This window comes from Lampetra fluviatilis, chromosome 14 (assembly GCF_964198595.1).
Source record: "Lampetra fluviatilis chromosome 14, kcLamFluv1.1, whole genome shotgun sequence".
In the NCBI taxonomy this organism is placed as follows: domain Eukaryota; kingdom Metazoa; phylum Chordata; class Hyperoartia; order Petromyzontiformes; family Petromyzontidae; genus Lampetra; species Lampetra fluviatilis.
In genome coordinates, this window is record NC_136288.1 from 10196389 (window position 1) to 10212714 (window position 16326).

General features: G+C 51.2%; 1 protein-coding gene across 2 annotated transcripts in view; it reads left to right on the forward strand.

Annotated features, from left to right (window-relative positions):
* The first annotated feature begins 124 nt into the window (after positions 1-124).
* Positions 125-16326, forward strand: part of MCM3AP (minichromosome maintenance complex component 3 associated protein) — a 49607-nt gene continuing 33405 nt past the window's right edge. The window contains exons 1-8 of one of the 2 annotated variants that reach the window (XM_078862690.1): positions 125-164; positions 2259-4256; positions 6434-6654; positions 7057-7138; positions 8232-8397; positions 12790-12989; positions 13789-13928; positions 15645-15842. In XM_078862690.1, the coding sequence (XP_078718816.1) occupies positions 2330-4256; positions 6434-6654; positions 7057-7138; positions 8232-8397; positions 12790-12989; positions 13789-13928; positions 15645-15842 (2934 nt within the window). In that variant the 5' untranslated portion in view covers positions 125-164; positions 2259-2329. Of the gene's footprint in view, positions 165-1093; positions 1374-2258; positions 4257-6433; positions 6655-7056; positions 7139-8231; positions 8398-12789; positions 12990-13788; positions 13929-15644; positions 15843-16326 lie in introns of those variants that run through there. The other variant, XM_078862691.1, reaches the window with a different exon arrangement.

Consider the following 16326-nt stretch of genomic DNA (forward strand, 5'->3'; position numbering starts at 1 on the left):
CGTGATATCGCGATATCCATTAATATCGCGATATTCGTGATATCGCGATACTCGTCGCGACCCCCCCACCCCCCCCGTGCTGAATCCGTGACGTAATCGCGGCGCGCGCCCTGATGACGTCACGCGGAGCTTCGAGAGAAGATGGCGGCGAGAAGGCAACTCGGGTAGAGACACGGAGACAACAGAGACACGGGGAGAGACAGAAAGAGACACGGGGAGAGACACGGAGAGAGACACGGGGAGAGACACGGAGACAACAGAGACACGGGGAGAGACACGGAGAGAGACACGGGGAGAGACACGGAGAGAGAGACACGGGGAGAGACACGGAGACAACAGAGACACGGGGAGAGACAGAAAGAGACACGGGGAGAGACACGGGGAGAGACACGGGGAGAGACACGGAGACAACAGAGACACGGGGAGAGACACGGAGAGAGACACGGGGAGAGACACGGAGAGAGAGACACGGGGAGAGACACGGAGACAACAGAGACACGGGGAGAGACAGAAAGAGACACGGGGAGAGACACGGAGAGAGACACGGGGAGAGACACGGAGACAACAGAGACACGGGGAGAGACACGGAGAGAGACACGGGGAGAGACACGGAGAGAGAGACACGGGGAGAGACACGGAGACAACAGAGACACGGGGAGAGACAGAAAGAGACACGGGGAGAGACACGGGGAGAGACACGGAGAGAGAGACACGGGGAGAGACACGGAGACAACAGAGACACGGGGAGAGACAGAGAGAGACACGGGGAGAGACACGGAGAGAGAGACACGGGGAGAGACACGGAGAGAGAGACACGGGGAGAGACACGGAGACAACAGAGACACGGGGAGAGACAGAAAGAGACACGGGGAGAGACACGGGGCCAACAGAGACACGGAGAGACAGAGACACGGGGAGAGACAACAGAGACACGGGGAGAGAGGCACGGGGGAGAGAGACACTGGGAGAGAGACACGAGGAGAGACACGGGGACAGAGGTACGGAGAGAGAGAGACACGGGGAGAGACACGGAGAGACTTGGGGAGAGACACTGGGAGAGACAGGGGAGAGACACGGGGGCAACAGAGGCACTGGGAGAGACACGGAGAGAGACACGGGGAGAGACACATAGAGACACGTGGAGAGACACGGGGAGAGACACGGGGACAGACACGGGGAGAGACACGGGGACAACAGAGACACGGAGAGAGACACAGGGACACGGGGAGAGACACGGAGACAGAGACACGGGGACCACAGAGACACGGATTATTGATTAAATGTGGCAGGGAATGGGGGTCGCTATGGAATGTGTTGGTGACCAAAACAATGTACAGCAGTCAAACTGTGTTGTTGACGAGCGACTAAGGAGGGTAAATAAACTAAATAGACGCAATTTCGATTTATAGCTTTCGTGACTGCAGGGATTCATCTTCTTGGTTCTTTCGGTAAAGTCACGTAGAATGGAAATAATAAAATAATAAAAATATCATATCATATTATGTTTTCTTTTTATTACTTTATTATTTCCATTCTACGTGACTTTACCGAAAGAACCAAGAAGATAAATAGAGAATGTGTTGTCGTTATCGGCTGTATACACGCTGCTGCTGCTGTGTGCTGTGTACAAGTTGCTGTGCGTGTGATGCAGCCCTCCCAACTATTTGGGTCAAAGACACAAAAAAAACCCAAAACAATGTCTCTCTCTCTCTTATTCTTCTTTGAAAAGTTGCCGTGGGTCGAGTAATAACGGAGTGACGGCCAATGAATGGGACGCATCCGAGAGCGCGTACACACAAGACCGAGGGGTCGTGAACTCACGTGCAAGATACTACGACTACTACACGTGATTGTTATACAACCTTGCAGGATTATGCTGCAGAAATTACATCTTTACATCGTTTCATTTGGACACAAGTCACTGGTGAAAGGTCTCGCCGATGGCGACAATTGGCACGGACAGAGTTGTAATCGGCGAGCGTGAAGACGGTTCTTCTGGAGCTGAGAGCAAGGTTATTTATGATGATGAGGTTGTGGTGTGATAAGAGGTTGTGGTGTGAAAAGAGATTAGTCAAGGCGATGATTGGAGGGAATTCCAATGGGGACAGCGAGAGAGTAAGCAGAATGTGAAGTGTTGTTGTCAGTGTTGAGCCGGTGACATGCAAGTCGGTGACATGTAACTTTGTGATATGTATTTCGTGACATTGTTACTCGCTGATATGTACCGCTCACCCGCCGTGTTCTTTTTTACGTTGCAGATCTTTGTAAAAAAAAATACAGTTCCACGAGCAGGGTGCAAAGTCACCTCTTCTCACTTGCCTGGGCGATCATGCAAAACCCCGGCTTCACCGGCTTTTCGTTTGGCATTGCCAACTCGTCAAGCCAGCCTCCTCCACCGCCCCTGACAAGTCAGCCAAGCTTCGAGTCTTTTGGCCAAAGAAGTTCCTTACCATTCAACGCCCTCTCCAATCATGGAACCGCCTCGCATCCGTCAACGTTCGTTCAGCAGCCACCAGCCTTTAGCCAGTCGAGTAATAATTTTTCTCAGCAGAGCAGCGCGTTTCAGCAGCCTTCCAATGCGATCTTTGGTCAGAGCAACACTGGAGTCTCCTTCTTTCAGCCGGCAGTCCCGTCCTTTGGTCAAACAAGAGCCCCCCCGGCTTTTGGTCAGACCTCGGGATCCAGCGTCGCCACGAGACAGTCTGTTGGCTCTGGGCTTAATGGACGTTTAGGAGGAGACGGCATGAACGCGGGTCAGAGTGTGTTCTTCGGCCAGCCCTCAAGCCAGGCAAGGCTCGGTGGTTCACTGTTTAATGCACCACCGAGTCAAGGCTTTAGTCCTTTAAGGATGAGCTCTAATAGTCTGTTAGGTGCAAATAGCTCTCGGCAAGCTGGAATCGGTAATGCCAGTAGCTCAACATTTTCCAGCCCGTCCCGAAATACATTTTTTCAGTCCTCGGTTGACACTGCTTCACAACTTCCATCCACCAGAGTTGGTCAGTCCGGAGGTGTGAGCTATCAACAAACGGGCAAATTAAATTTCGGCCAGCCTTTTGATGAGAGTAAAAAAATGATCCCCAACATCACCTTGCAACGTTTCGTGGTGAACAACGAACAGCCGTCTCCGAACAAAGGATCTGACCATCCGCCCACCGGTTCTGGATTCGCGAGGTCAACTAACATGGCCAAACCTTTTGACATTGCCCCAGAGGGTTTTGGCTCGTCTGCACGCTTCGGTATTGAAGTGTCCGTGAACCAGGAAACCGGTTCCAGGCAGCCTCTGGTTGCCTCCAGAGGATTAGGAGCAATGCCTTTCAGTTTTAGCAAACCAGATGAACACAAATCGCACCACGTATCAGAAGCTTCTGAGAGGAAAATTGCAGATGCGGCGCCTGACACCGCTACGTTTAGATTTACAAACCCCATTACATCAAACGCCAGCAGTGGTGGAGCCACAGGTTTCACATTTAACCATCCTGATTCCAACAGCTTATTATTTGGTGCAAGGAAGGAGGAGGAGAAAGGTACCGGACTCCCGTTAAACAAAGAACGTTTCGCGGAACAGAATTTGTCCAAAACCGAACACTACAGCGCTGAACCATTCCCAAAGAGTGACCGCGAGAGCGGCTCTGCGTCCGGAACGTTGTTTGGCGCGTCTAAAGACAGGAGGTTCGAGGAGAGGAAGCGATCTCCCCAGGGTAAGGAGAAGAGCGACAAACCTCCGCTGAAGAGGACGGGGCGCATGGCTCAGAGGGGAGGGAACCTCTTTAGCCGTGCTTTGCAGGACGCTTGCCAGGGCAACAAGAGAGAAAGGGCGTCGAAGAGACCGCTTGATTATGACGACAGAGACAAGAGTCGTGCAGATAAAGCTGAACCCTCCACCTCGCGGGAGCACGCTGAGGCACCCGGGACAAAGAGGGGTGCAAGGAAGCATCAGGGTTACGAGAAATTGAGGGTGGACGAAGACAAACCGTTGGCGCATCGCCACGCAGAGCGGGAGTTGACGAGGATGAGAAGCAGGGAACCAAAACCAGGGAAAAAAGGCAACACAAAGGACTCGAGCCTCGCGGTCGTATTGACAAAGCAACAAGTGGGGAGCGTTGCGAAGGACGTTGAAGACTCCGCGGCTAACGTAAGCGGAGCAAGAAAATTCCAGGCGGAGAAAATGAAAAAGGACTCCGTTTCACCTCGTCATGACGTCGCCGAGGAGTCAAAAAAGACGAGGATGGAGGCTTCACAACGGAGAACGCGAAGAGGTGAGATGAGAGCAGCGGTCTCCCCCACATTGCCTCGTCTCTCCTGTGTTGCTCGCCTGTCTCATCCGTATCTCTTGCCCCCTTTTCCCATGTCTCATTTCCCCGTGTCTCTCCCCCACATCCTTACATCTCTTGTACAACTCTCCTCATCTTCCTGCTCTCTTCTGCCCTGTATCTTCCCCACCTTCTTTAAATCTCTGCATCCCTGTATAGCGACATCGCGGGCTGTCACTGTGTAGTGCCGGCCCGAGAGAGGCTCGGTCAGCACTGATTGATTGCGCTGGATGGCATCATGCTTGGCGTGTAGTGCCAGCCCTACAGGATAGGGTGTCGGAGTGCTGGCCGTAAGAATGGGGTTACTAAAGGTCATGGCACTCTGGTTGACCCGAAAGGACACCTGACCGGTTAAGTCTATAAAGGGGCCCCAAGTGGGGGCTCGGAGTGGTCACCTGGTCGGGGTCCAGATCCTGCTCGAGGATTCTGGAAGGTGGTCGTGGCCAAGGGTGGAGCCAGCCACGCCGCAGAGGATATAAGCCGGGTCCCCCGTGAGGGATCGGCGTTGTTGTTCATCCTGAAGAAACCTTCGTCTACGTACTACGTTCTACAAGTCTCCAACACGTGGACCCGTACCCGAGCTGTGGTCTGGTCCGTTGTAGTTAGTTACGTTGTAATTAGTGTAGTTAGCCTTGTGGTAATAATAATCAATTTATAACGCGCGCAAATTTGCGGACGTAACGGCCGCAACTCAAGAGGCGCGGAGCCAAGCTCAGAGTCGCTCAAAAGCGTGGTTATAGAGGTGAGTTTTTAAGTCTCTCTTGAAGGAGGCGATTGAGGTGATGCTGCGAATGTGCAGAGGGACGGCGTTCCAGACTGTTGGGGCTGCCACCGAGAAGCGGCGCATAGACATGACCATCCTGGATCTTGGTATCAAGAGGAGGTCGTGAGTCGCGCTGCGCAGGCATCTGCCGTGTGCTGAGCTGCAAGTTGTCAATAATGAAGAAAGGTACGGCGGGCAGGCAGATATATAACAACCATAGGTTGTTATTTTGTTAAGGGGCAGTTGCCCCGTGTGTTGGTGTTAAATAAATGTGTTGCATCCAAGAGTACGTCTGCAACTGGGTTGAACCCACTACACCTGTAACTTAAGATTTAATAACCAATCGTGTTGTCTAATTGGATTACTCTGTAATTATTATAATTCGCTTTCATCATAGTTCAACATTTTATTGGAATTTCGAGAGAAGTCATTGATATCCATAATATAAGTTTTTTGGGTTAGATCGCGTAAATATTAATATGTCGTTAAACCCGCCACCACCCGACACAACCAATTAGTAAGGTTTGTCACGTAAACAGAACATGCCGATTCGTTACTAGTACAGCACACTGGTGTTTTTGGAGAGTAAATCCATAACATTTTAAATTTGAGTACAAATCTGAACCATTATTATTCCCTGTATGCTGGCAAGCTCTATCAGAGATGCCTGCACGTAGCAAGCGGCCTCTGCCTTATTAATCCGCCCTGCTTTTGAGTTTGAGTTCCTGCTTAACCGTGGTCTCCCTCTGCCTGTTTGTTGGTTTGAGGATGAGCCCAATGTTCAAAGTGAGTTCCTGCTCACATAAGCACTGAGGTGGTGCTTGTCCCGCGTGTGCAGCCTGGGCCGGTGGTGGAAATTCCTCATTGCTATGACAGGACGAGTATTTCCATAGGGCAATCACCGTTGATAAAGTCGAACTACATTTTCTGACGTCAGTGATATCATGGGATGAGAAAAGAAGTTGACAATGTAAATTGTATTTCTCAAGTCTGGTCATTTGCAAAAGAGGGTTTGTGAGTCATTGATTGATTGGTTGGTGATGTGTTTTTGCTGCTATTTAAAATCTCAACACCTCGTAATAACAACCCTGTTCCATTCAAGTGTGCTGCCTGTTGTACCATCGCGTCTGGCTCGGTGCACTGTTTGCTGAGCCGGAGTGGAATGTTTGGTGCACCAGTGAATTGACTCGATAATGCAAACGCTTAAAATGTGAAGAGTGCCGAGTTTTGGTGAATAGTTCATATTAACGGGTTTCGTGAAACATTTTTTAAATCATAATTATGGATTACGTTGCATATCCGTGCTTTGTAATTTAAAGTGGTAAAAGTGTCAATTTGTTTTTCTTTTCGTGTTTGGCAGGGTCTGTGAAAAACCTGCTTATCAAGAAAGTTAGTTCTGAGAGTCCTCCATTGAACGTGGCCTCGCCATCACCATCGTCCTCCCAACTGTGCTCCATTGTGTGCAAGCACGTTCCCCCCGAGTGGAACACGCGAGACGCCGTGCGGGCGTGGTTCGGCAAAGTGCGTCGCATCAGCTGCCACCCGCAGAAGCAACAGGCCATCGTGCACTTTGAAGATCACGTGAGCGCCACTGTTCTCACAACTACTGCTGCTACCATTGTTATTACTCGGCTCACTTACGCAGGAGCCTCATTGAGGCTCAAGATTCTCTCTCTTTTTTCAGGGAGGGTCCGGCTTATGACTTCGCAGTTGGGTGTTATCGAGTTCAGTCATTTGCAAGTAATTAGGAAAATTTGGTTCCTGACTCCAGGCACACAATGCCCTACTATTTTTCTCATAACGTCACGGGATCTTTGATATCCACTGTGGAGGAGACGGTTCATATTAATGTATAGCTCATACACCGTCATACACTGATTGTGGGGATGTTGCCTGAGATGATGGTGATCAAAATATGTTCGCTCCGTTGTTTAACCAAGTACCATTTGATGTGACGTGGATTGTTCTGGCTGTGCTACACAGGCCATGGCCAGCGCTGCTCTCCGGAAAGGTTGGAAAGTTGGAGGAAAGGAGGTGTCTCTCTATTGGTATCGTCGACGATCAGGTACACCCACCTTTGACAATGCATCGAGGTTATTGACTATCTCACCGCTTAAGTATTCTGAATAACTATCTCATTGTTCGGTTATATTCGCGGAGGAGCGGTGGTTCAGTGGTGACCGTATTATACGATGAACCTGGCCACCAGAGTTCGATTCCTGGCCACGGCTAACAACGGTAGCGAGCAATATCAGAACTGGTCCCGCACTGATCGGCATGGTGAAGATGTATTTGGGTAAAATTCCACAATGTCCGGAGTGTCGGGGGAACTTCATTCGGCAGTGGAATAAGGTGGGAAATTTCGTAAACTGAACGTTCTGAATTCGATTGATACCTGTGTATAGGATCACAGAGCTTGGGCAATTGTTGGCACCGGCTCCCAGTATGCCTGCCTTTACGCTCATCTGTAGTTCTTCGCTCCTCTGAGTCTCTTTGAAAGCGAGCGAATACCGTGGGGCGCATCAGAATTTTAAAATTGTAAATTAATATTAGTACGATAAGTTGATCAGTCGTTCAGTGTAGTTAATTATTTAACAATTTAGACATTGGAATGTTAGGAACAGTCCACTGCTGGATGGTGGCCACGTGTCTTGCGCTGCCGTGCGGCGACATTGGCACCCCCGCCGCCATGTGCCGTGGCTTTGTCTCTCCTGTCTTCACCACCACCTGCCCTTTTACTGTCCTGTCCTTGTCAATCACAGTTTTTATTCTACACACACACACTCATTGTGCATTGCGGGTACAAGCAAAAGCAAGTGAAATTTCATTCTGTGTCATCACGTAAGTAATAGTTTACTCCATGGGTCTATTCGTTTTGCAGATATGTTATCAAGCAGAATTTGTTTAAGCAATTCAACTTCTGAGCGATTTTGACTTCGTGAGTCTCATCAGCAGTCCGACCTTATAAACGAACGCTGAATTGCCAGGTGTCATTGGCAAGAGCACTTCGTAAAAAATATGAACACCCCGTTCAACGCACATAATGCAACAACACCAACTCATCACACGTTCCTGTGGATCATTATGGGTAAGACCAAGCGAAAGCAGCAAGTACGCATGTTGTTGACTCAATGCCAAACGTCGTTTGCGCTCTCCAGGCTCTATTTCCAAGTCGCCCGTGGAGCCGACTGAAGACATCGAAGCAGGATTCAGACAAGTGTCCGCAACAGTTTTCCAAGCAGAGGAGGCCTCCTGCAGAGTGGAAGAGGCGAGCGGCCTTGTGACATCCACACACCTCGCCACGCGGGAACCCGCCAAGACCAGGTGTGGAACAAAGTGTGTGGCCGTCGCGCGTTCCAGACGTGCGCGGGGCTTGCGCTAAGCACAAAACCTTTGTCGTGGTCCGTTCTTTACACTTGCGTCTAGTTGACCAGCGTAACGAATGCACCGATTTATCGGTCGATATTCGTTCTTTACCAAGGCAACATCCGAATTAACATTATATCTGTAACATTGGTACATTTGGCACTTGAGTGGGGGAATGAGAGATACAAGCGCTCTATTCGGTTTCATCAGAATATGTATTTATGCTGGAGGAATCCAATGAGCTATGAAACTATTTTTCACAGGTGTCCAGTAGGTCACAGATGTCCAGTAGTGGCGCTGGTGAACCATCTTGGAAACGGAGAAGCCCTAGTGGTGAATTTAGAAGTGACAGTGAATTAGTTTTAAAAAAAAAACATGTTGCCACGTAAGGCCCACTGAGCTATGAAGCTCTTTTTCAGAAGAGACCTGGCCAAAATGATAGTTCAACGAAGCGGCTTATCGCGTGGAAATTTATAACATGTTTGTAAATGAGGAGGGAAAAACCGGAGGACCCGGAGAAAAATCCACGCGACCACAGGGAGAACATGCACACTCAAAAATGTACATGCGTCAAGGTCGGGATCGAACCCACAACCTCCTATATACCAGGCAAGATAGTTAACATCTTGCTACCAGCTGTGTCCTCAACAAACTCAACACAGGAAGGGAAAACAGACTGGCACACATAGCCTAAGAGAGGGCAAAGCTATTACAGCCTTTCACAGGAACTAATTTTAGATGAACTCTACAGCAACAGTTTCCAATACTTAGCAGAGAAAATGTGTGTGAGTGTTATCACCACTTTATATAATGAATTAATAACTAGCCTAGTGTAATAAACGACTGGACCACGATGTCTGGCTCAGTGTCCTTTATTATTCGGTTCGTGCTGTACACCCACACGGCTGTCTTTACTCTGTAGCTTCTCCACGGTGCTGACTCCAATGTCGGCCCGATCCACAACAGCAGCTCCGCTGCTGTTTCTCTCACACAGCCCCCCTTGGCTGTACTCGCTGCTGCTCTTCTCCCTCTGCAGCTCTGACAGCTTCTTGCTCTCTCTCTCTCTCTCCGCAGCTCCTCCTGGCAGCCACACCGCTGCCTCTAACACGCAGCCCTTCTGGCTGTCTCCTCTGCAGCTGCACACCACCCCGCAGCTTCCTCTTATCTTCGGGGTTGGCTCCCGATGGCCGTCGGCGCCCCCCCTCTCCACACTCGCCCGCGTGGCCTCACTCTTTTCCGCTCACACCCCGACTGCCTTCCCCTTCCGGTTTACCCGCTTAAAGCCCCGAACCTTCCCCCCACGTCACATGACTCCACCCCCCGTGACGTCACATCCGGAAGGTCGCTTACGCCCGCATTACACCACCCTCCCCCGTAGAAAAATCCCAGCCGACCTCGGCTGACCAATAACAAATCGTAATGCGGCGAACCGAGCTTCCCCCCCTAAAGGACACTAAGCATACAATGTAACAGCAAGAACAACAACAACAACGCAATTAACATCAACGAACGTACAAAAAGCATGCAATAAATACAACTGTACGAAGAAAATAACAAGACAACAACACTCAACGAAACGTAAGCGATTTGGAACGTGTGCGGGTCGCCGGCCCGTCCCGGACGGTCGGCGGCCCACTCGCAGAACGGGAACGCGATGAAAGTCGAGGAACGACAGGGGGTAATCCCCCTGTCGCAGCTGGAAGTCCACCGCCGTCCCGTGTCTCTAAAGAGTTAGTCTTGGGCTTGTCCTGTGACCGTGCCCGCAGCTGGGTCGGAAGGGCTGCAGGGCTCGAAGGTCCCGCAGACCTGGCAGGCGTCCTCCGAGCAGGGCCCCTCGTCCCCCGCAATGTCACGGCCGGCCTGTTTCGGAGGATCTTTAGCCGACTTGACCGGTGCCGAGGCCTCCTGCTGCGGCGGAGCCGGGAAGCGGGCCCAGCAGTCTCTGGCGTAGTGGCCCCTACGCCCGCAGCGGAAACATTCGGCCTCGTTGCGCCGAAGCGCAGGCCTCGCCTCCTGACGGCCCCGTTCTGGTAGCACCGCGCGCGGTCTCGGCCCGCCGCGTCCCGTCCATGGAGCGGAGGCGGCCGTCAGTTGTTGAGGGCCCCGGTCATCCGGAACATAGACGGCCTGCGCAGGGTTCCACCCCAGCGCATCCCCTTCTTTGACGGGCCCCCCCGTCCACGCCGTCACTTGTTTCCAGCGACGGAGGTTGAATTGCGCATCGAGACACTTAGCAGCCGTCCGGGAAGTTAGCTTCTCATGCCCACACACAGGCATGGGGATCCCTAGATCCCGAGACAGCTCCAACATTTTCCCTAATATGAGAGGCTCGAGCAGATCCTGTGGCGTCTCAGGATAAGCTGCCATGGCCAGCTCCAGCACCGCACCCCTGAACGCCACGGGCGACTCCTCTGGTGCTCGTTGTCGTTGAGCGAATCGCCGATGCGCATCATCTGGTGGCTCATAAGCATCGGCCATTTCTTGAAAAACACCACATAAAGTTGCCTTCTTATCGGTCGTTATGGAACGGAAGAATCGGACAGATTCGTCGTCCAGGAGAGTCGGCAACACCTCCAAAGCCTCCGCATCGGTCCATCTTGCTGTGCGTACCGCCGCCAAGAAGCGGCAGGCGAACGCGCTCCAGTCCCCACCGACGGAAAATTCTTTAACCGTTGTAAGGTGGCGACTCCGACTCCTCTTCCCGCCGTCTTCCAATGGTGGTGGTTGTGATGGCAAATTCAAAATGGCGTCGGCCCGCGGCGTGGCCAAGATGGCGGTTTGGCGCCACGGAGCGCGCAAAATGGCGGCCTCTTGCCGCGTGGGCAATGGCGGCGGCAGGACAGGCAACGTGGCGGCCCGCGGAGCACCACTTGCATCATCCATCGTCCCTGGCGCGACGAGATGGCATAGATGCGCCAGGACGTCCTTAAGTGCCTCCAGTTGTACCGCCATCGCATGCCATCGTTGATCCGCGTCTGATGATGTCGACGGACCCGCCACCGCGCCAACATCCTCCACTCCCGTTCCCGTGGTCGCCTCAGCCGGGCTCTCCTCCACCACCCCAACAGGATCCATGGTTGGAGGGAGTTCGTCGTCGTCGGACGAAGAAGCCGATGCAGGCGCCGGATTAACTTTCTTCCTCACTTGTTTCGAAATGCCGTTGCACTTCCGACACCAGTGTAATAAACGACTGGACCACGATGTCTGGCTCAGTGTCCTTTATTATTCGGTTCGTGCTGTACACCCACACGGCTGTCTTTACTCTGTAGCTTCTCCACGGTGCTGACTCCAATGTCGGCCCGATCCACAACAGCAGCTCCGCTGCTGTTTCTTTCACACAGCCCCCCTTGGCTGTACTCGCTGCTGCTCTTCTCCCTCTGCAGCTCTGACAGCTTCTTGCTCTCTCTCTCTCTCTCCGCAGCTCCTCCTGGCAGCCACACCGCTGCCTCTAACACGCAGCCCTTCTGGCTGTCTCCTCTGCAGCTGCACACCACCCCGCAGCTTCCTCTTATCTTCGGGGTTGGCTCCCGATGGCCGTCGGCGCCCCCCCTCTCCACACTCGCCCGCGTGGCCTTACTCTTTTCCGCTCACACCCCGACTGCCTTCCCCTTCCGGTTTACCCGCTTAAAGCCCCGAACCTTCCCCCCACGTCACATGACTCCACCCCCCGTGACGTCACATCCGGAAGGTCGCTTACGCCCGCATTACACTAGTGTAATGGAAAGTGCATTGAAAGTGGGGGAAAGGGTAAAAAGATTAACCCGTAAAAACAAAGTTTTTCACTATAAATCCTTTATATGCGTGGCGGCTAGAGTCCTCTCGTCCTCTGGCTTGAGATGGCTGCCACCTATGGGTCAGATGATTGCCTGCCACCATTAAGCAATTGGTAATTAAATATTTTAAAAAAATTCCTAAAAAGTGTAAAGTTATGGAAAAAAAATTTCACGAAAATAAATTGTCACGCACAACGAAAGATTTGCACGGTCGTAAGCGCGCAAGCAAGCAAGTGAACTTAATATAAAGGATTTAAAAGATAACAATAGAGTAAATTAATTGAAACCACCCGAAGGCTTGCTGATGAAGAGGAGAGAGAGAAATAAATCGACAGAGATGTGAAACACAGGGTCAATATTTAGCTCACTAGGATGATTGAGTATAAATGTAACTTGAGTTTCAAGTTGTGTTACTAATTACGTAAAGCAATGTCTACCTTGCCATGATCTTGTGTGCGTTTTCTGAGAATACTTTTGACGCTTTAACAGTTGGTTGGTAATAGCCCATGCCGATGCCATGCCAAAAGCACCGGGGTTCGTGTGATGATATGATTTTAAAGCAGGTGTTGTCCACCAGGTCTCCATCAAAACGATTGGAGCCGCTACGAGACGCCGCCACTGAGAGTGTGGAGCTCCCAGTGAAGGTGTCACGGGGCGGGGGAGCATCCAAGGAGGAGTTCACCAGCGTGCCGCTTGCCCATCTCAAGGGCTCCGCTGCCGGCAATTCCGAGGAGAAGTACCAGTTGCTGGAGTTGAGAGACAAGCAAATGCGACAAGGTACGGACTTGGAATCTAAAGAGTGAGAATTTGTGCGCGACGGTAGAGTGCTCATCTCTCACAATGATCTGCTGAGTTGGCTGTACCACTCTCTTTTCCTTATTTTGCTCCACGAGGCTTGGATGCTGCCACTCGAACACAAAAATGCGTTACTGATGCCACGTACCCGAAGTGGTGGCGGGATGTTAAATAACCTTGCCTGGTATACAGGAGGTCGTGGGTTCGATCCCAACCCGGACGCCTGCTGTATATTTGGATTTTGCGTGTCTCTCTCTCCGTCATTGCGGGGATTTTTCTTCGCATCCTCCGGTTTTTCCCTCCACATTTAGAATCGACGTACGTTCATGAGTATTTGGCCGCGATACATTTCCACGTGATAAGCCACTGCGTTGAACTTTCATTTGTCATAGCCAGTTCGCTTCTGAGAAAGTGCTACATATCTCAGTGCGCCTTACCTGGTTTAATCGTTTTTTTTGTTCAGTTTTAGTTTAAAGGTCTTTTGTCTGCCGGACTCTTTGAGACCACTTCGATGCCCGTCCCAGCGATCGGCCCCACCCAGCGCAGCCGTTCTTGCCGTATCCTTTCTACAACACTCGCCTGCCAAGTTCTATTCTGGACTTTAGCATTCGGATTAAAAACTTATATGTAACTTAAACTGAAAAAGCGAAATGACTGCAAGAGCAGTTTGCAAAACACGAATAAAACCGCAACAAGGAAACAAAGTCAACCTGTTTCAAGTGACATGAGTTACTTTTGAAATTGATTGTGACTTGTGTTTCTTTGTTCTTTTTTCGCTAAGCCCGGACACGACGCACTGAACTGGAGAAGGCCAAGGCGATCGTGGGGACATGTTCGGACATGTGTCCTGAGAAGGAGCGGTACTTGAGGGAGATAAGGAAACAGCTCAGCATTTATGAAGTGATCCCTGGCACTGACAAGGTAAGCCCCCAGTTTTTCTGCGGTCTCTGCTGCCGCTGCCGCTGCTGCGGTTGTGGTGGTGGCCGATGACAGCATTGTGCCAGGTGCCCTCGGTTTTGCATTGGATTAGCACAGTTGGCTACGTACGGTACGAAAGAAGTTCAACACACATACGTACATTGCAGGACCTGAGAGACAGAAATGGCTTGTGGAGGCCTACGTCAAGCGGTGGATTCACCGTGGCGGATCACGATGATTGCACGAGTGTACATTGATCAAGGGAATTTGGCTAAAGCCCACTTACCCTTGGGTTGTACCCACCACAAACGTCTAAACCTTTGGTTGCAGTAGCTCTCTCGCTACATTTCCTCCTCAGCAGTCCGCCTGCTGTATTGTTTTTCACCTGAAGACGGTGGCTTGTGTTGCTATCGAAACGTCGTGATTTATTAGTTATTTTTTTCTATCTACTTGACTTTACCGAAAGAACCAAAGAGTGTGAAAGTAGTTGTAACAAAAAATTGTATCAACAATTTATTTAAATACCGGCAAAATGTCACTGTGCTCTAATTGTAAATGTTGTGGGTTTACTCTCCAACACATAGGTGTGCTGAACTAGTAACTTAGTTCGATGTTTTGTTTACGTGAGAAACCTTACTAATTGGCTGTGTTGAGTGGTGGCGGGTTTAACGACACATTTATATTTACGCTATCTGATGCAAATTTAACCTCTTATGGATAATATCGGTCGCGAAAGCATACGTGTTTAATTGAGATCTGCTCTGAGCTCCTGGTTTAATGGGTAAGAGAAGAAACGCAATTTGGAGACATCATATTGACTGCTGACTAAAGGTGCCGTGGCCACGACACATTGATGGAAGGTGGGGTGATGGCCAGTGGTCAGTACTAATAGTGGAGTGGTAGCCAAAGGCGGGAGGGACTATGTCTGAGACTTCTTCCAGTATGGAGATGGAGCAATTGGAGTGGCTCATACGCAGGGACTGGATAGATTGTGGCATTGCGGGAGCTCGAGGGATGATGACGGCTTGGGGGAGAGGACTTCATCCAGCAGCGGATAGGGAACGGCTGATGATGGCGATCGTTTACGATTAAATTTCGATTTAAAGCTTTCGTGACTGCAGGGATTCATCTTCATGAAGAGGAATTTAGCATATGTTTGCATTTCCCATATGCATTTCCCATAAATATGCTAAATTCCTCTTCATATGCAAATTATTTTGTCAAGGCGCTCTTCCTCCTCCCTCCCAGCTTAAATAGACGCTCCAAGCCTAGGACGTGTCATTCAGACTCTGTCTTATCGACAGACCTGGTCTTCACCTGAGGATGGCTGCTTGCGTTGTGGCCGAAACGTCGTGAGAATTATTTTATTATGTTTTATTTTTATTATTTTATTACTTCCCTTCTACGTGACTTTACCGAAAGAACCAAGAAGACGTTTACGATTAATCTTAAGTAAAATGTCAAACGGTGACACTAAAAGCCGTCGTGGGAAACGCCACCTTCCTATGGCAGGGATCAGCCTTCCCGTGCGATGACCTCTCTTGATGGCCCCGCCAAGGGAAGCTCGCATTCCCTGTGGGGGTGATGGTCCAAGTTGATTCCTCGTGCGGGAGTTGAACCTGCGGCGCGGGGGCCCTACGAAAGTGTGGTGAAACCTCACGTCCGATACGCGCGGCGCGCGTGCCCACCCCCGCCCCCCGCCGCGGTCCGCCCCCGTAGGTGAACCACGCGGCGGTGATCAAGGAGTACAGTCGCTCGTCGGCGGACCAGGAGGAGCCTCTGCCGCACGAGTTGCGGCCGCCGCACGTGCTCGACATGACGATGCAGTACCTCGTGAGCAGCGTGATGCACGTTGGGGAGGATAACTGGGCCGAGTGGTACGACTTTGTGTGGAATCGCACGCGAGGAATCCGCAAGGTACGCGCAGCGGAGCTTGCGGCAGACTCGATCAGAGATGTCCACATGCATATATACACTCACCACCCTCGCCTCCACTCGCCACCCTTACCTCCACTCTCCACCCTTACCTCCACACACCTCCACACACCACCACTCACCTCCACACACCACCACTCACCTCCACACACCTCCAAACACCACCACTCACCTCCACTCTCCACCACTCACCTCCACACACCCCCACTCACCACCACTCACCACCACTCACCACCACTCACCACCACTCACCACCACTCACCTCCACTCTCCACCCTTACCTCCACACACCACCACTCACCTCCACACACCTCCACACACCTCCACACACCACCACTCACCACCACTCACCACCACTCACCACCACTCACCACCACTCACCTCCACTCTCCACCCTTACCTCCACACACCACCACTCATCCCAACACACCACCACTCACCTCCACTCACCACCACACACCTCCAC